At 42.4% G+C, this 25,251-nt stretch overlaps 1 protein-coding gene across 3 annotated transcripts in view; it reads left to right on the top strand.

Annotated features, from left to right (window-relative positions):
- The first annotated feature begins 21,515 nt into the window (after nucleotides 1-21,515).
- ST6GALNAC5 (ST6 N-acetylgalactosaminide alpha-2,6-sialyltransferase 5) overlaps nucleotides 21,516-25,251 on the top strand; it is an 89,995-nt gene continuing 86,259 nt past the window's right edge. For all 3 annotated transcript variants that reach the window (XR_010922653.1, XM_067563326.1, XM_067563327.1), the window contains exons 1-2: nucleotides 21,516-21,769; nucleotides 22,858-23,079. Coding sequence is in view for 2 of the 3 variants with exons in the window: in XM_067563326.1 (XP_067419427.1) it covers nucleotides 21,755-21,769; nucleotides 22,858-23,079 (237 nt within the window). In the remaining variant the exon portion in view is untranslated. The remainder of the gene's footprint in view (nucleotides 21,770-22,857; nucleotides 23,080-25,251) is intronic.

Genomic DNA, 25,251 nt, shown 5'->3' on the forward strand with positions numbered 1-25,251 from the left:
CTTGAGAAACATGTTGCAGATAATTCAGCCAGAAAGGCTAAGTAGATGGGAAGATAGCGAGGAAAAGCTGACATTCGGTTCATAAGCCATGACATCCAGTGTTCAGAGAACAGAGCTAAAGGTGGAAAATACAATCAGACCGTTGGGGAAGACAGCCAAGGGAAGAGCGCATTGAAGAACTAGACAGAGAGAAGACAGGTGTGTTTGCAAAACTGGATAGTGCTGTGAGTTAGTGATCCCGTAAAATCACTTCCTCCTTCCCCAGATTGTGTCACTTTAGCAGGCAACTGATAACATTGAGAGAGAGAGAGAGTGTGTGTGTAATATTATCTGTATTATATGTTTTTGGTGGCACAGCAAGGAAAGAAGAGGCTCTGCCATTAATTGAATTAATTAATTAATTAGTATCAGAATAGCACGTAGAAGTCCAAGTCATTGATCAGAATGCCACTGTGCTGGGCATTAGAAACTGGCTTTTCACCATCTCGTGCTATCTCGTTTCAGTCACGTGCACATCATGTGCCTGGAGGTGGGAAGTGATTATTTGAATGTTGTATATTCAGAATCACTTTTAAGGTTAAACTTAAAGCACATTGCTTAGTGTTATTTCATAATTGTAATGGTATTTCTTATATTAACTTTGTACAGTGACGTAGGCTGCCTGCTTGAAGGGCAGACTCAGTTTCACATTTGAATGGTGGTGAGATGTAGAGCCAGGGGTTGACTCAGGTCCAGACACTGAATGTAGCTTATGAATGACACCACAGGGCTCTCGGCAGGTTATTTCAGTCCAGAAGCTAGGAAACTCAAGCTATTTCTACGTTACCACTTATGTCAGTATAATGTATGTCGCTCAGGGGTGTGCCATTGCGGACAGCGCTATGTCAGCAGGAGAGCTTCTCCCACTGACGTAGCTACCACCACTCATGGGAACTGGAGTAACTAAGCTGAAGGGAGCGCTTTTACACTGCCTCCTAGTCCCCTATCCCTCTGGCTCCAGGGCAGCATACTGCCTTGGCCACCCATTTTGGTCATTGCTTTTGGCACGCCCCCTGACCCTGAGGCAGTTCAGCACAGTAGAAGGAGAACATGTGCAGGTAAATGTTCTTGATAGAACATTAACTTACACCAGGTCGGGCTACGAATTTGGGGTACGGGGATTGATTCTGTCCCCGCCTCCTCCCCACTTCTTCCTTTAGTACACCTCTGCCAGATGTGGAGTCCCTGAACTCTGCAGATCACCCAATGAACAGCTTCCATGAAACTTGTGGAGAGGGATCGTCATGCCGCAGAGCTGGCTGTCCTTCCTTCCACATCGCCCCTGCTGGGAGCCGCAGATTTGTGCTGTGTTTGGAGAGATGGCAGGGAAATTTTGGTCGGTAGGCATTCTTAATAAATAATACACTGCAATTGCGTGCTTAGTCACTAGGTGGTGTTGGGACTGTGATTTGCAAGGAAATTCAATGAGAGGAGCTCTACTAGAGTAAGCACAATAAATGGCTCATGGCTGCACTGCATTAGAATTGTATTAAGCTGTTGCTATCTGCCTTTATTTTGCTAACCTGCTGAAATGAACACCAAGCCAAACATGCAGAAAAGACGAGAAATATTACAATATGTGATCAAAGTATAAAAGTATGCCTTTACAACCCTCAACATTTGGGGGGAGAGGCTGGAGTGAAAGAAAGATGACTTTCTCACTTTGCCTTAGATCACATTCTGAAATTGATCCATTGGTAGTTCAGAAGAATAGGACATTTTTTCCAAATACCCTCAAATACTTTTACAATAAGTTACTAAGGCCTGGTCTACACTTTAAAATTAGATTGACTTAGCTACGTTGCTTAGGGCTGTGAAAAATGTCAAGCCCTAAGCACAACAGTTAGGTCAACCTAACTCCTGGAGTAGGTGCAGCTATGTCAATAGAAAAATCTTCCATCACCCTAGCTACCACCTCTTGGAGAGGTGGATTAACTACATTGAGTGAAAAACCCCTTCCACTGCTGTAGGCAACATCTACACTACAGCAGCACAGCTCCCGTCTCGTAGTTGTGCTGCTGTAGTGGTTGTCGTGTAGATATACCCTTACTCACAAAATTTAAGAAAGTTCAGAGTCAATGCTTTAAGGAGCTCATGTCTGCAGCCCTTATAAATATTTTACTCTGACAAAAATCCAGTTTCCTTGACTGTGTGAGGCTGACAGTTTCAGGATGGTAGGATTTCATCTTACATCACCTAAACTAATACAGCCTGCATCGTTAGTTATTTATGATGTCCTTAACTAGAATAGGTTCAAAACCTATTATTTATCCTTTACCTGCTGTGATCTGTGTCCTGAGAATTCAGGATTTGGAAATAAGTAAAGAAAAATTGATTTTCAAATATTTTGCTCTAATGTAAATATATTTATATTTCTAGGCCAAATTATTAAAAGAGGCTTCAACCACTTCACTAGGATTCCAGTCCTAGAAAAGCTTATGTGTGTGTGTAACTTTATAAAGACAAGTAGCTCCTGTGATGTACATGTGTAAACTTAAGCATGTATATTAGTCTTTAAGGCCCTGGCTCTGCAAATCAGGGATGACATTTTGTATCCTGACTTTGAAGATGTTGTACGTTCACAATTTCACAAAACAACTTCTGCATAGCCAAGTTCTTGGCTGTTAAAATTGTATGTACAAATGTGTGGGCATATAACATTAAATTCACAGTTTTCTAGGTGGTTGTTTTTTAAAACCTTTGCTTTGTAAAGGCCAGATCCCCCACTTCCTTGTGCACTCACCTGTTAAAATGGGCAATGGTAACATTCTATTCTCTCAGCAGAGGTGTAAATGGCTACACCACATCCAAGGCAAAGGATCAGGTCCCAAGTCTGCCCATACATTCCATTAATAATTTTGGATCATCAGCAGTTTTATTTATTATTTAATTGGTTTACAAGAGCTTTGCAATCCACCTTTAAGTACCAAGAGCAATTAATTCACAGCATACGCTAATTGCAGGAAACTTTTCTGCTTTAAACAGAGCTGTAGGAGCTGAAAAAGCATCTGAATCAAACTGGGCAACAGTTTAAAAACTGACACAAAAATTCTGCATCTGCATGCCCATCTTCAATCGTTTTTAAGTACGTTGTTATTGCTTAGTTATTAATCCCTAGAAATAGGTATTTCTAATGAAACTGCTGATAGGCCCTGAACCATAGTGGCACAAATGGCACACTATAATTAGACAAGGGGGCGGGGAATGAATCTGATGTTCTGCCAAAGCTCATTAAAGCAGGTCATGCACTTCGGTGCACAGAATATTGCTGATGACTGGTAACAGAGGAGCATGCTACTGGTTTGGTAGGAAGGAGAACATAAAATCACTTTTCTAAAATCTGAAAGCAATACTGGGGGAGGAAAGGGAGAGATGAAAGAAGACAGAGATTTGATTCCAAGTGGTGACAAGAATTGGATGCTCCTTACTAGACCTGGCTAAAGCAAATTATCGTTGTCCTTTGCCATATAGTTACTGTGGCAGATCTCTACTGTCAAAGACTGCAAGGCATAAGTCAGTGTCTAAGAAGCCTCCTTTGTCTCACTGGCACTTGTTTGGCAGGGTGAACAAATATCTTGGCAGATCTGGTTTGCCCCCTTGCTAATCATATACTACACATTTCTGTGTTTTTGTGCTTGACAATGGCATAAAGAGATGTGTGTGAAGGCAGGCGCTGCCATTTCTTATTAATGCTTATATGGTTTTATAAAGCATTTGACTTTGGGGTGTTCTTTCTATTCCTCGCTTTTCAAAGGCAACCTTTCGATCCTCTTAACGTGCACTGCCTGCCATCTCACCATTTTGCAGTGATGCCAAATGAAACGCAGATTGCTAGCTGACAATCTTGGCAGTTTGATTCAGCCAGCCGGGGTAGCCATAGTCCATGTGAGAGCTCATGACAGGAAAAAAAAAATGTTTCAAAGGCAACAGTTTACCCAGGAAGCTTTCTCTAAAAACAAACATACTATAGCCCATGGAGAGGTTAAAAAAAAAAAAATCAGTGAAGCAGGGACATTTAGATAGAAAGCAAGATAGCCTGAATTGGTGCAGATACTTAAAAAAATAGTAATGGGAAGTAAATATTGAATAAAACATTAGAAAATAGCTGTAGGCAAGGGCAGAGAGGGGCTTTATACAAAGGTTTAAGGTAAAGCAGTTGATAATCAGCTAAAATAATGTGTCTGGATGTATAGTGGGGCTGTGTAGTGAAAAGGGGGGGAATCTCACCTTCCTGCAGAGGAATCCACAAGAGACAGTGCTGGGGAGGAGAACTCATGAGATTCTCTCACATCACTTCATGGGAGCACAGAGAGCCCCTCTGTATAGAACAAGTCCAGATCTTAAGGGATTTGCTCCATGCAGAGAAAAGCTGAGTCGTGCAAAGGGGTCATGGAGAACTGTAGGACAGGGCTCTGAAAGGTCTAGCTTTATCTGGCCTAGGTACTTATATGGTCTTCATTACCAATGTCCCAGTCATTAATAGACTTTATCCTCACAAGATCCCTGGGAGGTAGGGAAGTATTGTTCCTCCATTAGATTATCCTTCTTACCAGGTTGGTTTAGCGGCCAGTGTTTGAAAATTGGGCCCAAAGTCTGTAAATATTATATTATTATTATTATTATTTATTATCATCACTATTAATTAGTTTATGGCCCTCTATGGAGATGATAAACATACCTGAAAACAATTTCTGCTCTCAGCTGCAACTGTACAAATTCAGGGTAACTCCAGTGAAGTCAGTGAGTTTTTCTTGATTGGCTGATGGAATTCAGACCAGAGCTTGGCGTGCCATCCCTAACCCAATGAGTTTACAAACTACCTCGGACTGATGTCTAAACTTATGACAAACTATGCACCTCAATGAGATGTTGAAAGGGAAAGTTAATAAAAAAAATGTGTTCTTTGTTTCTTAGAAGCCAAAGTCGGGTTGTCAGCTGGTGTAAATCAGCGTAGCTCTACTGAAATCAGTGAAGCTATGCTAATTTACAGCATCTAAGAATCTGGCCAAAAGGTTCTTCTGTAATCACTAATTTAGAAGGTTTGCTGAAGGTTACAAACCAAGAGACCATGGAAATCGTGGTTGTTTGGAAATGACAGAAGACGCAATAGGTTTATCAGTGTCTCTGCTTCTAACTGCTCTGATGTGTTCTCTGCTGCAGTCTTATCTTCTTTTCTGTCCTGTATAAACAATTGGGCATTCCTTGCAAATGCATGAAAAATCCTTCATGATAAAATCCAGAGGACTAGCAGAGGAAGGTCCTAGGTAAGATGAATTTACAGGGTCCGTTGCCTGCACACTTGGTGAAATGGAGTAATTAGCTGTGTTATTGAGAGCTCTGGACTAAAAGATTGTGAAGGCTGTGTGATGGGTGGCATTAAGGAAAATGAAGATGTATAACAAGAGCTTTGGTTAACTGGATTTCATGAGTTGGACAGGAATTAGTGACACCTGCAGTCATTTAGTAAATGTGAACATGCAAATTAATAGCAAAAACGGGAGGTATGTATTTCCATCTTCACACACAGGCAGTCACTTTTTGTAAGTGGATGAGCAGGTGTTTAGATGGGGGAATATAGGAGCTGAGAGAGCATTCATTACTGATTCAGTGTACTGATATTTAAGGAAGGGAAAGCAGAAGGAAGGCAGCAAAATCCCCACCCTTGTAGCAATAATTAGCTCAGGGAAGCTTGCAGGGGTGTAGAAAGGAGCTATAAACAACATTAGCATTCTGCTGCTCCTGTGGTAGAAGAGGAACTAGCCTGGTCCCTAGCCTGGGTATAACTTACAGAAGCCAGGGTCTTCAAAGTTATAGCCTGTTTTTCACAGCCCCAGCCCCTGCGGACAGGAATGGTCAAGCCACATTTCCTTTTTTCTGGAAAACACCCCCTCTCCTTTGGAGAGGATAGGGCAGTGCTGTTATGACAGGTCTTTGCCCCGTGAGGATTGCCTTTACATTAGAGGAACCTGCAGGGAACCAGCCAAGCCATCTTTACAGCTGTTTTGTGCTATAGGAGCAGCACAAACCAGAACAGATTTGGACATAGTACATGACATCCTGTTGTCACTGACTTCAATGGGGTCATGATTTAACCCATTGTATATAAGGGTGAGGAGCCATAGCCCACACCAATGTCTTCTTCTGGATATTTTTCTACCTCTCAATCATTTTCCTGATCTTAGTCGTATCACATGATGCTTTCAGAAGTGAAGTGACACCGGAGTGACATGTCCAAAGAAGTAACATTCTGGGTAGCAATTACATTATTGGTTTCCCTCATGTATATTCCAGGCTATGCACACCCCTGTTGGTCTTGGGTCCTGTTCAACTGCTTCTGTTCGAACCCCAGGTGCTGTCAGTTCACATTAAGTGGAACTTGTGAGATGATGAACACTGTGATTTTAGTGCTGAACAGATAATGTGGTCAGTGGTTAGATTGCCTGATATTGGAGTTTGATGGTGACGTCACCAGCACATATGAGACAGCTTTGTGATTGCAAGATGTTATGATGAGCTTATTTCCTATCTATAACATAAGCCAAATAAATATATAAATAGAATGAGAGAGAGGTGTCAAGAGAGATGGCTGAACTGAAACCAGATATTGATGGGAACAAAATCTGATTGTGGATTCCAGTAGCTGACATCCCCTGCTCTCAACAGCTGTTTTTACACACACACACGCATGCACACACGCACACACAGACAGAGTTTTATAAAAGGTATAAAGATGTTGGAAGCCCCCCCAACTATCTACCCGCGCACCCACCCACATGTAGCTGTTACTGAAAGTCAAACATCAGGAAAAAAAACAAATAAAATCTTGCTTGTGAGGAATGGTCCAGTGTCAGCCATGGAGCTCCTCTGAAATGACCATGGTTTGTCTTGTGTAAATAGAGATATTAATCACTTGGAACTGAACCACTGAAACAAACCAACTGAACAAGAGAACAGCAAAACAAAAAGCTGTGCTGTCTTCCACTGCCTACAGCAATATGCAGTTGATAGATGAATCTTCTGCTCATTTCCATTCTAAACTAAACCCAGTCTCCAATGCCATCAATATCATCAGTGTCATTACTGCAAGTGCAGTCTCAACTTGATGCAATAACTATTAATTAGCCCACTCTGTTCTTCTGCAACAGCAGCATGAGCCCTTCAGTTCCTACTGGAGTTTATTTTATTTTGGGTTATCACAGGCACCTTTCCAAGTTCTAAAGTGTCTATAAAATTATCAAAAGAACAATAAAGGATATATAATACCCTTAACAGAACAGAGTTTACCATCCTAATCTGCTTCACAACATAAACCATCAGCAGCATAAATAGCCAAGCTAATAATGAAGAGTGCTGACATAAAAATAGTGACCCACAATCATTCACTCCAAAACCCTTCACTCCTCCTCTCCCACAACAAATCCATGCTAACAGCATGCCCTGAAGGTCAACAGACCTAGACTCTGTCAGATCAAGGGAATGTAGGTTCCAGAGTCAGGGACCCTTTGTTCTGAAGTCCCTGCTGGCAGCTCTCCCTCTTTTAAACTAAGTCTCGGCTATCTTTGATACCTCCTGTATGTCATTGTTTTCCTGGCCTGTAGCAATGTTTAGTCTTGGATGGCACCTGAAGGATTCCTTGCATCATTCTATGGACACCTTCAGAACCAGGCCCTTAACTGATCGTATGAGCACAGGTTGTTGCTTACATCGCTGTATAGAGGGAATAATGAAGCATCAGCTCATTCTACGGCTCTGGCCTCCTGTAGTTTCAAAGGCTACTACTACTTTGGGGGTGGTATACTCGCCTCCTCCCCTTTTACCTAGCTCTCCTGTCTCTGCTGCTGCTTTGCTCTTTTTCCAGACCTGTCTCAGTCTGAACTTCCTGTCTCTGCACCAGCAAAACAAAAATAAAAAAACCACTCTGGCCAGTTCTTCTCCTGGACACCTGTCTCCTTTCTTCAGTTCACTGCGACAGCACAAGAGGCTGCAAAGACCCTCTATCTAAGCAGCTGGCCCAGAATTGGGGCACTGCAATTAGCTTTTTGCCAGCTCCCCAGAACGTAAACTAATTTATGCCTATAATTTTGGTGGGGATGATTGGATTACTGTTGGGCATGACTGTTGCATTTCCTTCTGCCGCTGTGCATGAGTCTGCATTGCTCACCGCCGATAAGCATCCCAAAAGATGGGATCTGAACTCGCTGAGCCAACAATAGTGTGCAAGAACCAGCTTTCCCATGTGATTGCACCGGAAATACTTTGAAAACGCTGTCACACTATTTCATCCAAATTCCAGTTTGGAAAGCAGAGAGGTGCATGAAAACTAAAAATAGTTTTCACAAAGAGGGAACCAAACTTCTTTTTGAACCAGAAAAATGCTTTGTGTCAGGTTTGGCTCCAATTTTCCACACAGGTTCTTATTTTTTCACAACCAGAAAATCGATGTATAACTAGAGTCTGTGCAGCTGAGCCTACAATCCCTATGCAAGCAAACCCCCCATTGACTTCAACCGATTTAATGGAAGCTTTCCTGCATAAGGATGATGGGTTTCAGCTCCTACAAGAGTGAAGCTTTATGTCCAAGAATGCTGAGAGGCTTAAAAATATCTTTGAACAGAGCTGCTGATTATCAGTGTTGGAGAAATGTCAAAGAAGGAACTCAAACGTGTCTCGATGCAGCCTCCTTATCACTAAAGTTATCCCTGAAGTGGTGCAGAACTACAGGGGCCCTCATAATCTTTTTATAACATCATTATAGCATCATCCCTTTATAACACTCAGAACTCTTGCTTTCTGGAATGGAACTGTAATGGAGTAAGCACACAGGATACTTGGCAGGATCACAGACTGTTGCAATCCTCAAACCCTTACTTGATTTTGAAGTCAATGAGAGTGTTGCCTCAGTGGGGGTGAGGAAAAGCCAAGAAAGGGCATGAGGATTTGGCCCTATATTTGTATTTGATTTGGAGTCAGAAGAACTCCCATAAAACCCCAAGTACTGTGTTGATAAACCTGTGATAGAAATGACTCCAAACTCTATTTCCCTTGATTCTTAATGTCTACAGAATATTCCTTATAATAAATATTAATAATTTGCAGTGACATGGATGAATACATTTTTATAATTATCAAAAACCAGACATACTGACTTAGTGTTTAAAATTAATTATTGCAGGGAAACTAGCATTACATAAGGGAATTACATTAACACATCAGAGTAAGTTCATCTTGCCTTTTCAGTTTACCCTTGTTAAACTTTATTTAGTGGTTTTGTATTTAACGTCTAAGCACTTAGTGAAAACATGATTTTCCTAACTAGAGGGCTTTATTTCCAAGCATTTCAAATAATGTACATTTAAATTATATCAAAATAGAGCTAGAACCTGTTATAAGACCATGAATGCCAACAAATTAAAAGGAGTGACTATTTTTAATATTTATCCACAGTGGAATAGTCATTGGGCCAGAGAGATAGAAAATGGGAATGATGGTGTAGTGACTAGTTCCACCCACCTGGGATGTGGACAACTTTGGGACCTCTCCCCCTGAGTGTTGGCCAGGCGGCCCCAGCGCCGCATAGCCCCAGCCGCCCTGAGTTTCAGCTGGGCGGGGTGACCCTAGCCCCAGGTGGCCTCCATCACCCCGAGTCCTGGCCACACGTGGCTCCAGTCCCCATCCCCACCTGCTTTGGGGGAGTCTGTCAGCTGAACATTAAGGGCAGGAAGAGCTGCTGCAAGGGATGCAGCAGGAGGTGGCAGGGCCCTGGGCGGAGCATGGGTGGGGCCATGCCTGGCTGTTTGGGAAGGCTAAGCTTTCCCCCGCCTATGATGCTGGCCACTCATGCCTACGTCCCTTTGTGGATCCCACCCAGCTCTTTAAAAGGACTGTTTTTACCATGTTTATTTTTCCTCCATGCTCTCCTTCATTTACCAGATCACTGAAATATTTAATTAGGGTTGAGATTTCTAAAGCCACAAAGCGCAGTTAGGAGCCCACTGACTTTCAGTAGAAGATAGGTACATAACTGCCCTTTGTGGCTTTGGAAATCTCCCCTTGAATTTTTCTCCAAATGTCAATTTTGAGTCTGTTTGTCTTGGAAACTACTGCTCAGCTGCAATGTATTAAAAAGAATAATGACAAATAGCATTGTATGTTTTGTAGCTGTTAAAGAGCAGTTGTGTTCCATCCCAGATGTGGCTGCATTTCAGTGGTGGTGGAAATGCTGTATGACATAGACCAGTGTTTCTCAGTTAAATTTGGCCATGGAACCATTTTGAACTCCATAAATAATTGCGGAACCACCCAAACTCTTAACAGTCTTAAAATGTTGAAATAAGCAAGCATCAGCATGTCTCAATTAAATTACACTTACACTCGATACCTTCCGCAGAAAAATCCGGGACATCTTCCCTTTTTCGGCGACGCGGAGAACCCTTGCCCAGCCATGCCAGACCCTCTGCTGAAAAGTCCAAACTATCTACCCCTTTTCGGCGGCGCGGTGAAGGCAGCTTTCGGCAGCGGGCTATCTGAGCTGTTTTCAGCACCGCGATCAGCTGTTCGGCTATATAGGAATCAGTGACAGCCTCAGAACAGCTCCACCAGTCTCTTCTTTCCAGCTTAAAGATCTTTGACAGAGCTGTAATTTATCTTAAGCTAGAGAGTTGTCTCAAACCAACCTTTTTTTCCAGGATTTGGTTTAGAGACTCCAAAGGGTTACCAATATATAATAAAAATATTACATCACACTATGTAAGGACAGTTATGAGAACATGAGCTCTCAGCTCTAACACATATTGCTGTAGCCTCCCCCATTTATTCTTTTTAAAATTGTCTAGCTTACAATTGCACAAATAGCACTGAAAGGGGGCAGCCATGGCTGGTACCCCTCCAAAGTCAAAATGGAGATAATATTGTGACATTAGCATGTATCCTTGCTCAGAACACTGTAACTGATTACATACATTTATGGCAAATTTAAAATTTCCATCATAGTAAAGAGAAACTGCCATTCAATCCGATGAAATGCTTTCTCAGTGTCAAAAGATTCTATTACTATAGGGCTGGCATCATTTCTCATCTTAAAGAGGATATTAAATAAGCACAGCAAATTCATGCAAGTGAACCTACTGTACTAAACATAAAATAAAACCACACGTTCAGGATGAATTATTTTAATGCTTGTGCTTTGAGTCAATTGGCCAATAACTTTGGCAATTTGTTAATACCTACATTTAGGAACAAAATAGATCTATATGACCCACATTCCTATAAACATTGGTCTAATTTGAATGTTGCTACAATCAACACAATGCAGTTTGGAAAGCATCCGTAGGTCAGCACATGGTTTGCATAATCTAGTGACACCAAAGCATGAAAATAGCAAACATTAGCTTGCAAAAATGATGTTCCCTTTTTGAACTGGGAGGACTAGCCTTGCCTAATGCTTGCAAGATTTATGAACAGCTCGATGGCAATAGACTGGAACAGAGGAAGGCCAGCCCACACATAGAAAAAGAATAAGCTGCTTCTTCTAAAATTAAAGGTGAGTCCAAGATATGTTTTGGGTCCAAATCTGAATTTCCTTGAAGTCCTTGGGAGATGTGGGGGCTCAGTAACTTTGAAAATTAAATCACTTGAATTTAGGTGCCTAAAAATGGATTTAGGAACTGAAATTTAGGCACCCAGGTTTGAATATTTGGTCTCCATCTTGTGGGTCTGAGGGCCCCTGGACTCCACGCAGGGTTGCAGAGCAACCAGTCATCTCCCTTTAAACTAGCTATATATTTTGAAGGTGTGATATTCCTGCTGGCACCAAAATTTCCCACTGTCAGTTCTGTCAGTGAGTGTACACAGCATGCCAGAGCTTCTCTGCATGCAGCCCTCTACTTTCTTACTAAGTCCCGATTAGCTGGTTTGAAATTTCAGCAGCCCCGGGCAGGCTTTAGGCCCCAAAGCTTTTCTTTTCTGCCTGTGAGAGTGAAATTGTGCAGCTCAGACTTAATACTTTTATAAATATCTTTTTTGGCCTCTTGGCCCTCTGTGATGATGTCTAAGACCTTGTTTATCCCTGGCATACCCCTCAAAGTGCTTATCATCATGCACTATATCCCTACTTGCTTCATATGCTCTCTCCAGTCCTTAATCCTTTCCTTTCCATCCCATCCTAAAATACGGGAAGCTGCAAATGGGGGCACTCTTTCTTCTTCAGTGACTAATACCCTGGCTGTGAAACTAGAACTTCTGGTGCTACATTTTCTATTAATCTAGGAGCCTTGCAATCTCACTCGCATGCGTATACACACACAGAGTATTACATACGCTGATTTAGCATGACAGCTTGTTCAGGAAGGAAGTATCTGAAGGGTCAGGAATAAGGCAATGGTCCTACTTAATCCTCTGAGCAATTGCGGGGAGTGAACAATAACATAGGGAAATTGAACAGACTTTCAAGTGATAGGCCGCTTAAGAACTATGGCCTATAACCAGAAAACCTCACTGTTGGAAGTATAGGAAGAGGGTAGTTCTATGCTGACTCTCATATAGGGTGGTTGATTGTGCCCCAGGAAAGTGTTATTGAGAAGCTAGTTGTTTCAGATAGCACAATGTGTTACTGGGGATCAGTTAAGGTAATTGCTGTAGCCAAACTGTACAGGGAGCTATGTAGCAAGGTTGGGGTAGGCAGCGGAAGTTGTGCAAGCCACTTCCCACCTGGTACCGGCAAAGGAGGTGATTTCCATGAGAAAATGTACCTGAATTGGTAGGTGCTGTTATGGAGATGGAGAATTGGGGAGGAGACAGTGGAGATAGCAAAGAGGTACAAGATTCAGGCAGCAGTCAACAAACTTTCCCACTAATTGGCTGTGTGTTTGGTAGGGACGGAGATGAGAACAGTGGATATTTTCTTCTGCTGGCCTATTGATCTCAATGCCTTTGGCTGTGTTAAGCTGGAGTTGATGGTAAGTCAGTAGAGGCTGGGAGGTTTTGTGACTCGGGAAATGTGGAAATGTGCAGCTATCACAACTAGGACAGCATCAGATATCCCAATAAGCTTCGAGGCAAGTATTTTTGTAAGAGAGAGTGTTTCATTGCTCATTCACTGAAGCCCTAATTTTCCCTGAAAGGTTTCCCACCTCTATTCTATCAGGTTGAAATGAGAGATGTGGTCTGAACACAGGACTGAAAGGCTGCCACTCTCCTTCCTCTAAAAGTCAGTTGGGGCCTGATTTCCAAACCAGGCCTCTTGTTTTGGGTTCCCAATGTTAGTTTCTGATGGTTTGATTGTCAGAATTACTAAGTAGTCACAACTTTGAGAGATTGCAGTTAGAGTTGCAAGGGAGCAGCATTTCTGAAAATGTGGGCCTTACTTTTTCTGTCCAAGTTTCCTCTCTGTAAATTTGGGATGAAAACATGTAGCTTTCTCCCGGGGGTGCTGTGAGGATTAGTTAATGTTTAGACAATACTTTGAAGATTACAACTATTTGGAGTAAAATTATTTAAGAGTCTTAAGGCAAATTAGAAAATGTATCAGTTTCTTTGATTAAGCAAGATTGATTAATCTACACAAACAGGAGTGGTAGCTGGTTCCACCTCTCTGCTTGAGGAGAAAATACCCTCCCACCAGTAGGATAGCAAGTTATAAATATGAAATCTTCAGGACAAGCTCACTGGCTGATCAAACATTGAGTGACTCAGAAGTCATTTTAGACTAACGCTTCATGCCTAAGTTAAAGGCTGGTTTAAATGCTAGAATCCTTACTCTCCTGGCCAATCCTAACTCCTTTCCAGTATTTGCAAGTCCTTGGAATATGTGCTTCTAGTCTCTCATCATACCAGCAACCTCGCTAACAAGCCAGTCACTCGGATTCCAAGCTCTGCACGCTCTCAAAATGATGTTACCAGGCTTCAGAGGAGCTCTTGTTTACCAGCAGAGAGAAACTGAAACCCACCAAAAATCCAGCATGTATATGTGAGGGTTGGTCCAGTGTGATCTGGGTATGTGACGGAGATGAATGAGTGGGAGTTTGAGCAAAGGAAATGTATACAATGAGCAACAAGTTGTGTCACACTAACATCATTTCTCCCTCATCTGAATGTGAGGCCTAAATCATAAATGATCTAGGGCTTCATTCATTTGAGCTTATACTGGCCTACTTTAAGTACTAATCAAAAGAAAAACTGAACAGACTCCACAGAACGGTTTTTTGTTGTGACTACTGGTAAATAAAGCATATATTGCAACACAAATGTAAAATACTGTCGAGAAAACAAAGAGTTCTAAAGTGGCCCTTCTAAACTTCAACAAAGAGCAAAGAGGACAAAATAAAACAATTACATAAACATGACCACTTGATTATAATATTCTAGACCCAGGACAGATTATGACTCACCAAGCAAAGGGACAAAGAGAATTCTCACAAAGGAGACCATCAGAAGGAAATGCAAATTCTGTAGCAAAATTAGTGTTGGTGCATTCCAGGCAAATGCTTCTGTTGTACTATGTATAGAATAAATATGTAATGGTCAATCTGAATAAAGTATTTAACAGTGACCAGGAAAAACACTGAGATTTTGAAAAGGTTTCCATAACTGAATGCAAAGAATTGTTGGGGTGGGGGAGGTATCCAGATGGACTTGGTCCTTTTGCCCTGAACAGTCAGAGAGAAAAAAAGGGTTCTATACCAATATATAGAGTTGATCTATCATAATCTTACAAGATACCTGTAGGTGCCAAGTGACATCCACTCCACATCAGGCAGCGGAAGCAATCTAATTGCATGTTGATTTGAAACTGATGAATATCAATAAACTGGCAGAAATGTTTCAGTAGGCTCATCATGGTAATAGACAAAAGAATTATACTACACCAGAAAGAAAACAATCCATTTATCATGACAGCTGGATTGAGGGGTTTGATTAGATTTGCATTGCAAGAAAGAAACTCTCCTACCAGTTTGGGATCTTATCATGCACTTTCTTACTCATCTGACTCATGCTAATATCTTAGAACTAGTCAGGCTAGTAAGAAGTTAGGGTTCAGAGAATGAGGACTGTAAAAGGAAAATGGGTGAGGTGTTAATATGATTCTGTAAAGCATTTTACGTGACATTCTTAAGGCCACATTCTACCCTCAGATGTGGGTTAAATAAAAATATATAAAAATGGCTTCTTTCTCTATATCTTTGTATTATCACACCATAGCGCTCATTCCCTATAATGTCTCCTAGGACAAAGCTACCCCTGATGAATGGCTATGGATTGTGGCACCCAACATTGTATCTCTAACAAGCACCCCCACTTTGATGCATTAAGAGCCCAATCCTGAAAAGATGCTGAGTGCCATCAACTTCTGTTGACACCCCTGAACACTTGCAGAATCAAGCCCATATTCCCAAGAACAGCCGTACCCATTGGGATAACTGTATTTGGAGTATGCTGGGGAAATACAGTTTGAGATTTATGAATATATGGAGAAGACCAGTAAATAATTTCAGCCTGGCACTCTATGAATTAAATGTATTGTCTACTTTATCTTATAAACCTGAAATATGAAACATTAAATTACTGCATAGCCTAGAATCTGAGATGTACTATCTTTTACCAGAGAGAAAAGGTGGATGAAGTAATATTTTTTATTGGACTAACTTCTGTTTGTGAAAAACACAAGCTTTCAAACTTACACAAGGCTCTTCTTCAGGTCTGAGCAAACAAACATAGGAGGGACGTAAGTTATACTAAGGCTATCACCTACAAATGATGAGGACAGCTTGGATAAACCCCTAGTTAAGAATACTAGTTTTCTGCCAAAACACGAGATAGAGAAATCCAAAATTCATGCATTTCTGTTTCATAGTAACAGATCCACTTGTCATAGTAGTTGTTCAACCTGTCATCAGAAGTACTGTTTTGTGCTTTGGTATGTAAGTAACAGCAGGAAGGTTCCCAACTGACTATCTAATAATACATGAAGCACTGAAAACCAACCATAATGAGTACTTATCCATCAATCCTTTTGTACTGTTTATTAATGCTTGATTCCTGTATATTCGTTAGGTTATCTTATTTTTGTAACTGATAATTTTTTTATAAAGTTTAATATTTCCTCCCAGCCTAATGCTTTGACTTCATATTGGTACAGAGAGTTCTCTGCACTGGTTCTAAGAAACGGAAGAGAAAACATATGCATATTGGATGTTACACTCTACTGGAAGGAGGCTAAAAATCTTATTGATATTGCCTTTTGTATTAGATCAAAAAACACACCCAGAATATTCAGTAAACACTTGTCCAACCTCTTACAAAACTCTAGTAATTAAACTAATTTCCCCAATTACATTATTCCATATGTTAAATTCATGCGGTGTATAGAAAATTATGCATTTCTTCCTTCCCTTGCTTTTGTAACAGACAGTAGCTTGAAAAAACCTTGGACTGTCTAGCTTGATGTGTCTATTCTCTTCCAAAGCTGGTACTGTATACTGTATCTCTGTGATTTCCCTTCTTAATTTCCTCATGTCTAAAGAATATAAGAATATCAACCTCTAGCAATTTACATGTATAAACTACCTCATGTTCCTGTATCATTTTGTTCATCCTACCTTGAGCCTTGTCTATTTCTACAATGTTTTTTTTCCCCCGAAGGTGATCAGAACTAAGCACAGTATTTCACATATGGCCTTATGACTCGTAAGTACCTCTTCTGTAGTGCTAGAAAAATTGGTTCTGAAATATCCTTTACCTTTATTTATGCTTCCCAGATTGGGGAGAGAACCTAGAAATAGATATGAATAAAACAGCAGATTCAGCAGATCTTACCTCAGTATTTTTTCCCGGTGTTTTCATATGCACTTCTATTTCCATGCAATATTTCATTTTTTATGCATCTATCACTGTTTGCTTCTGTCAGAAGTTCAAAGGCAGTCTGATTTCATAAAAGGGAGATAGTATTGACTGATCCATAATATTGTTTCTACCTTCTTTTTTGACCAGTCCTTGATGCACATCTCCAATTTTGAAAAGCATTTCATGACTCACTGGGCAGTTTGAAAAATCTATAGCACGCGCTCATTACCATGTTGGCTGCTGAGTGTTTTCCATTGGTAGTGTTTGCAATTCAAAACTAGTTCCACCAGGCTCTTTTTCTCTGTGGGGAAAAAATGTTAAAAACTTTATATATACATACATAATAAAACATATGGGGAGGTAATAGCAATGTGATGGATTACATTTATCATGCAGCTTTGACTACCCTTCTGTCCATTAATCAACTTCCCTCAGTGGATTAACACCCACCCTTTCCAATACCCAGAATGCCTTCAAACAGCCACAATTTTTTAAATCGACTCATCAGAAAAAGATTTTCTTCTTCCCCATGAAATGTGGAATTTCCAATCATCCCCCAATTTCCGCTGGCCTGAGGCCAAGGACAGGCAGTATTCAATCCTACACCAGTGACAAACTCTTTAAGACATGATATCTCAATAACCTGCAGAACTGGATATAGAAGCTTTATACTCTTGGGGTGAAATCCTGGCCTTAATGAAGTGAATGGGAGTTTTACCATTGCTTTCCATGGGGCCAAGATTTTATCCTTGTAGAGGAAAAAAATCCTAGCTTCAATAGAACCACATAACTTGCTTCTAGCCCTGGAAGTGCTCAAAATATCAAACTTTAAAGAAAAAACAATTTTAGGTAATTTTAAAGGTATTTTGCATGTGGAGGAAAACATTTTCTCTCACTCTCAGCTCCATATGGGACCTGACTTTAGGGCCATAAAGATGCAAAATCAGTCCCCATAGTTTAAAAAAATTATATCTAAATTGTCTTTATGATTCATTTTTCTGTAAAATACATAGCATTTACCGAATACATCATGGTGTGGTATAAAGGTGTTTTCATCACGCCTTCTGAATGACCTCCAGAACTCACCTAAAGCATTCTGACTGATGATGTATTTTCTCCCTCTCTCTCTCTCCTTTGTGATGATACTAGACAAACAAGAACTTTACTTTCTGACTGCCACACAGCAACCAGAATTACTTCTTCATCTTCTAGCCCAGCAGCACTCACTCTTTTACAGCAAAAGAACCACATTGGCATCAAAGGCACATCACAGAGAGCCACAAAATAATTAAAGATTTAAAGCTAGGTGCTGGCTTTGTTGAGATTAAGGCATGTGTGAGCAGCTGTGTGGCAATGGCTTGGAGGCATTCTCCGTATGGAGGGCAGGCATAGACAGAATGCCTCCAGGGTATTGTGAAAGGAATGGAGGGGCTGCATGATCAGAAGTGGCATTTGCTATAGGTACACAATGGAAGTAGCATCTGCTCTTGCCAGTGCTGGCCTCCAGGTTCTAGGCAGTATGCTTACTGGCAATGTCATGGTCTCGGTCCATAAGATATTTATTTGGGCACCAGCAGCGATGATAACCATTGCCATGCCCACAACTTGCACTCAGGGTGTGTAAGCAATAGCTCCCTACTGCTTGTGGGGAGGAAGGAAAAGAGGTTCTTCCTCCATAGCACTGACTCCAGGGCCGCCACAATGTGGTCTTTGCTGTGTAACAAATGTATAGGTAATAGTTAATGCATTTATCCAAAAAGCTAAGTAAAGGTTACACTATGAGCAGGAGTTTTTTTAGCTATCATCAGTGAGAATTCTCTGGCATTTTCAAGTTGGTTACTGGTTTTGAGAAGTTTGCTTCTGTCTGTGTCACTGCTACCTACACGTGTTTCTTAGTCTGTCTGTTTTCATTTGCCATTTTCTTCTCCTGCCTTCCCTGCTTTCACTTCATGCAGCTCAGGACATCATGCAACTCCTAACTCAGATACCACGAGGGGTTAAAGTAAAGAGAGTGTGGGTGTGTGTAAGGGGGTGAGGGGACAAAGCCCCCCCCTTCTCTCCCAGGCCTGACAGAGCAGAGCTTACCCATAGTTCTCCCTCTTTCTTGGCTTGTGTGGTAAGAGCACCCCCTTCTGTTTCAATCTCCTTTAACCCCCTTGATCCCATAGTGATGGGGACTATATGAGTACAGAAATAGAAACGCATCGAAAGAGACATATGCAGGATGATGAAATATATGTGACTCTGGTCTGGTGCTTCAGACTGACTATTACTGACTTGGACCTTGGTGAAACATATCCTCCAAAAGCAGCAAACAAGATTGTTCACTGATAAAACACAGTTCCTCTAATGCTTAGTGTAAACAGGGGACTGTGGCAAAATTCAGAATAATCAGAAATCCATTTCAGTACCTCTGTCATTTTAAAAAGAAATTATGACTATATGAATCACTTTATATTGAATCAGGCGAATCAGCTGAACTTTAAACTATGCTTTATTCCAAGTTGATTAAGTGTTTATGAACTCAGCCCATATTCGTCTACTTCGTGTAAGTCTAATTATTAAATTTAATGTGTGTGTGCATATATCTATGAATATATGTAGACACAAATACATTCTCTTAAACATAAAATCCCACAAAGCTAAAATGATTAATTTATGGGAATTTAAAATTAAATTAAGTATCTGGGCTGTTTTCCAGTTGACTTATAATGTTCCCTGGACAAACCATGCTTACATATAAAAACGACTGCAGAATTTATTTTACACTACACTATTTGTGTCGCTGCCCATTTGACTGCCAAGATTAGTGTCTGTGACCATGATGGCAATCTAATTAAATATCTAAGAATCAGAACACTGGACAATATTCAAGGCCAGCTCAGCATTAAATTAGAAAAGTTAGCCTGGCTAGTCTATCAATATATTCAGCTACCAGTCCAGCTACTATCCAAAACTATAAGTTTAATGAATTTGGTCAGAATACTGTGTCACAGATGTCTAACATACAGCCATGAGCCTAAATCATTATAAATAAGATGCTTCAATTGGGCATGGTAAAATATATTAAAGGAGTGTTGTCAGTTATCAGCAACCTGCTTGCTGATAGTTGAGAAATAGCACAGTACAATGCATGAGCTGCCTTTTGTAGTCTTTTGCAGGAAGCCTTGGAAATCCGCCGATAATTTGCTTTCAATGATTCATCAAGTTGGCCCTTTGTTTCACTAATTTGAGTGTCAAGTGCAACCACATAATAAAGAATTACCAAGACCTGATAAGATTAGTTTTATACTGCTGCTTCTGTTTTAACAACTGGTACTATTCTAATCTAAACCACAAATGGAATAAATAGCAAGTCTGCTTGCCATGCCAGCAATCTTCTTCGAAATGACAATGTATGTTTACTGCCATCTCCTCTGATGTAGCATACATTTTTGTTTCTGCTAAGAAGTTCTGCTTTCTTAAAAAGCAGTAAATGCTGAATGCTGGGCCATAGCTAGAGATGTCATTTGTGCCACTGTTAGTCTACCAATGAATTAGTAAAGATGAAAAATAGATTTCAGTGACATTATTGTGAACATGGTTGAGCTACCCTGTTGATCATTTTCTCTTTAATGTAGTCTTTAATGCTATATTGCTATAGGTTAGATGTGAAGCTATATATTAGAACTATTATTTTTGATGAATAATTTCAAGAGAAATATGTTAATAATTAAGACATAATTTTTTTCAAAATACTATATTCTCATTTTAATAAGTTCATAAGAAACCAAAACGAAAATGGGTTGTTTTGAAGGGGCACAGATGGAATTCCTAGAGCAAGAAATCCATGTGATTTAAGTTGCTTTATTAAAGTTTTCACAGTTGAACTATGCATCATTAATACAGCAAAATCAAAGAAGGATACAGTAAAGGACTCCATAGGACTATTCATAAAATGAGAGTAGAATGACTTTAATCTTCAGCAACCAGAAAGATGGCATTAGGAGAAAGAGTACAAGAAACTACAGGTCCACTTACTAATGAGAACAGTGTGTGTTTAAATATTTTAAAACTTATTATGAAGGATTGTTAGGTAAGAAGGATTGCATAAGAAGCAGGAGACTCTAAAAGTTTAGTTAATACTGTACTAGGAATGGAGGATGTTAAATTTTTTACAAAGAAAAGAATGAAAATAATTTAGATGAAAAATTGTTGCCTGAAAACCACAAGGCTCAGAAAACCCAGTTAATGCTTACAGAGTGATGAATTTTCCTCTAGGCAAAATGGAAATAACTTAGGTTGAAGATTGTGTCCTTGTGTTAAAAGCAGGATTTTTTTTTTAAAGGCAAAGCTAGTGTCAGCCGGCACCGATATAATGCTATTGTAGTTTGAAAGCGGATCATGTATGTGGATCAGAATCCTACACTCTGATGAAATATGACGTTGTGCAGATGACGGTAGTTCTGTAGAGTGTATCTCTACCCCTCTCTGCTGTTCTCTTGCAGAAGAGGAGAACTACTGTACTGAGATTAGGTTTCTTTCTGAGGAATAATAGGACCTCAAGGAAGACATAAGTTAACTTCCACATACCCTGAACCTGCCTGTGTGCTGGAGACGAGGAAGGAGCCGGAGTAGTTTAGGACCCAGCAGACGGCGGCAGTTGTGTAGATCACTGAGAGACTAAGAGGGTCCAGTCCAGTTTTAATTCTGTCTCTAATCTCTGCAATAGCTGTGCTTTCCCCAACAGCCCCGGCTCGTGCTCGGGCGTCTCTCTCTCTCGCTCCAGCCTGATCCCCGGCAAAAAACATGTCACTGGCTTCCTCGCAATGGAAACCCTAGAGGGGAAAGTGGCCCCAGATGCGCAAGCCTGAGGATTCGGTACAAAGAGGTGCACAAAATGAAGACCCTGATGGTAAGTCAATGGTTGGACCTGATTATCCCAGGTCACCCGGGGACCCAGCGAAAGCAGCCCTGCTGGGGGAGAGGACGAGGGCAGTGGAGCGGGGCTGGCCAGGGCATCAGACATATGCTCCAGCCTTTCCACGGCTGGCATCTTCTCTTTTGTTATGTTTTACTACGGGGAACAAAACCGAGGAGGAGGAGGAGGAAGAGAACTTTCCACCTGCTTTTCTTGTATCCGTGGGCTGTGCTATTATTTAGAGCGGGTAGAAACCAGATCGGCTTAAAGGATGAGTCTGGATGTAACTTGGCTAGTGCAACAATTCCGAACAGTCGTTAAAATGCACGAATGCCATGGCTAGAGGGGAGTGAATGCACGGGGAAGGGAGCGGAGGGAGGAGGGGAAGCGTGGGCAAGGGAGGCAGGAGGGAAGGAGAGGGGGACAGGGGCGGAAGGAAGAGAGGAAGCCGGGGCTGAGCGAGGCGGGGTGGCGAGGCGAGGGAGGTGGCTCGAGGGGCAGGGGGAGGCGATTGGAGTTCTCTTGCCGCACTTTTGCCTGGTCTCTGGTGGTGTCCAACTTGCAGGAGCTGCCCGTGGAAAGGCGCCGTGATCGCTCCCAAATAAACAAACACACAAACAAACACACACTTGGCCCCGCTCAGCTACACCCTTCCTCCCACCCCAGCGCCCCTTTGGGAGGACACGGTCCCCCCCCCCCCCCAAGTGAAACGAACTGGAAGGAAGCCCCAGCCCCACCTTCGCTGCGATGGAGCCAGCTGCGGGCAGCCTGGTGCCATAGGGAGAGAGGCAAATAGGTCGCTGCAGGGGGCAGGGTCTGTGCAATGCTTGGGTGTGTGTGTGTGTGTGTGTTGTGTGTGTGTGCGCGCGCGGAGCAGGAGACCCAGACTTCAGCCCGTCGCCCCCGCTCGGGATTCGAGCCGTTCCCCTCCTTCCAGGATTGCCATTTCTCTCCCACCCCGGGCGGGGTTTGAACGGGGCCCTCCCCCTTTAGGATCAGCACCATCCCTCTGCCGGGGGGTGCCCCCTCCCCGTGGGTCTGTGCCCCGTGGCCGGCTCAGTGTCTCTGTGTCCCCTTTGCAGCGCCATGGGCTGGCTGTGTGTCTAGTGCTCACCACCATGTGCACCAGCTTGTTGCTCATCTACAGCAGCATCGGCGGCGGCCGGGGCCAGAAAGAGCCGAGCCAGCAGCAGGTGGTGGCCGGTGGGAAGCCGGAGAGCAGCCGCCGCAGCAGCCAGCAGCGCCCGAGGCCCCCTGTGGGGGCTGGGCTCCTGGAGGGCTACATCAGTGTCATGGACCACAAGGTGAGGAGATGGGACGCCGGCCCGGACGCAAGGGCAGGGGGATGAGGTCCAAGTCTGGCCACCAGCCAGAGCACCCTAAGCCATTTGTGTGCCTCCCGCACGGTTCCTCCCGGCTCAGGGCCTGCTCTCAAGAACCCCAGCAGAAGCTTTGTCAGGTCCTGACTGGTTGGATCAGACGTGTAAATGGGCCGTGGACCTGGCACCTCTCACCCTGGAGAGGGGTGGGACTGTGGTCCTAGTACTCCTGGTCCATGGGGTGGCTGTGACTCTGGCAGCCCTTGCCCTGGTATGACTCTAGTGCCCCTGGCTTTATGGGAGGCAGTGGCAGAAATGTTATTTTTTTCTGCTTGTTCTATGGGGGGGCTATGACGGGCACCCTTATCCCTTAATTTATGTTGGCACACCAGTGTTTTCATTGCTTCTGGACTTGTGCCTGTCCTCCTATTCCACTCTCCTCTGCTCTGTTCTGGTTGGTATGCTGCACTCATTACTATAGTATCTGAGCCCCTTCCAGTAGTGCAATAAGCAGGGTGGCTGCACATCTGTTATGTGTTTGTTCTCTTCCCCCCCACCCCCCCCCACCCCCTGAGGGCTTTATTTTTGGGTTTGTTTGTTTTTTAATATATACAAACATTGCTATAGGTTTATGTTAGAGATGCCGAGGTCAAAGAAAAGGGTCTTGACTTAGAGTGGAAGGTGGTGCGGTTTGTGGTGGCCTTTGCTTTCTGTAAGAGTTCATGCCACAGTCTTGGACTGGCCCCCCAGAAAGCACAGATGAGCTTCCCCTTTATTGTAGAAAGGTCCATTGTGCCAGAGGAGGAGTGAAGTTGTCGACCACGGTCTTCAACTTGGAGGCAATGCTGACTGTGGTGCTTCTCTCTCATTATGTACATTGATGCCCTTTGATCTCAGGTGAGCAAACTCTGGTGCCTTTCACCCATTTTGGGCATTCCTTCCCTTAAGATTTGCCGATGGTGATATTCAAAACCCTAGAGAGGGCTGACCGGTAACCCTGGCGCCTGGGATGTCAGACTTGAGTGTTCTTTGGCTAAGGGTGGACGGACTCTGGTGTCCATCACCAATGGTGGGCAAACTTGCTGCCCCTCACATAGGACAGGCCTTAGTGCCCATCTTTGGGGCGAGTGGATCCTGGAACCCTTCATAGAGGGCTGGGTGGTTTTCACATGGTGTGGAGTCAGGACCCTTGTGGTATCTAGACTCTGGAGAAGAAATATACAAAAGAAATATATTGGCACATATAAAGGTTGTATTTTGCGGTTGTAGTGGCATTTCCCTTCAGGGATAAAATTTGACAATTATCCACAGTATTAAAATGTCACAGACTACAGTATGTATGGCTACTGGCAGTAGTGGTCCCGTACTAGTTTACTACTGAAGTAAATCACTTTATGCTCCGGGAGAATATTTGCCTGAAAATCAAGGCATTTAGCATTGTTGAGCAAAATATCACGCAGGGAATGTCTAAAGTGCAGTTGAAGGTGTGATTGCATCTTAGGTAGGAATACCTTTACAAGCTTCAAGCTAGCCTAACACACTAAAAATAGTGAAGAGGTGGTGGCAGAGGTTTCAGCGTGGAATGTAGATGCCTGCCTGGAAGCCTGGGTATGTATTCATGTTGCTAGCCTGCACTGAAGTCCCTACCACCATACCTGCCCTGCTCTTGTTAACTGAGCTGGCTAGTTTAAAGTTACCAGCTACACTAATCTGAGCTTCAGTCACAACTCCAGTGGTAGCGTAAACATACCCTAAATTTCAGTTATCACCTGCCATGCTCAGATTGCCTACTAAGTTCCTCTTTCATTTCATATACAGACAGAATAGTAGTTCCAGGTCCACTCAGATATGACGGCCACACAACTTCTGAGAATATGGCTAAAATATCTCGTTTCCAATTCACTTTGAAGACTGCTTTGCATGAGCCTCTCAGCATCTCGTAAGATTTGTAACTTTTTGCTTATTAGTCTTTGTTTTCATGCGTTTTGCCTTGATTCTGCCAGCTGGCATCAGAGCCAGTGTTCTTAGCTTTAGCTGCCTTCTGCACTTTATATTTTTGGTTGAACTGAGCTCTTAAAAATAGTGAAAAAGGCTGGATGGCGCATGATCTGGTTCTCGGCATTTCACTGTTAGCATCGCAGGCCAACAGTGGTTGAA

This window comes from Emydura macquarii, unplaced genomic scaffold (assembly GCF_026122565.2).
Source record: "Emydura macquarii macquarii isolate MOO-44397 ecotype Brisbane River unplaced genomic scaffold, CSIRO-AGI_Emac_v2 contig_2481, whole genome shotgun sequence".
Taxonomy (NCBI): Eukaryota; Metazoa; Chordata; order Testudines; family Chelidae; genus Emydura; species Emydura macquarii.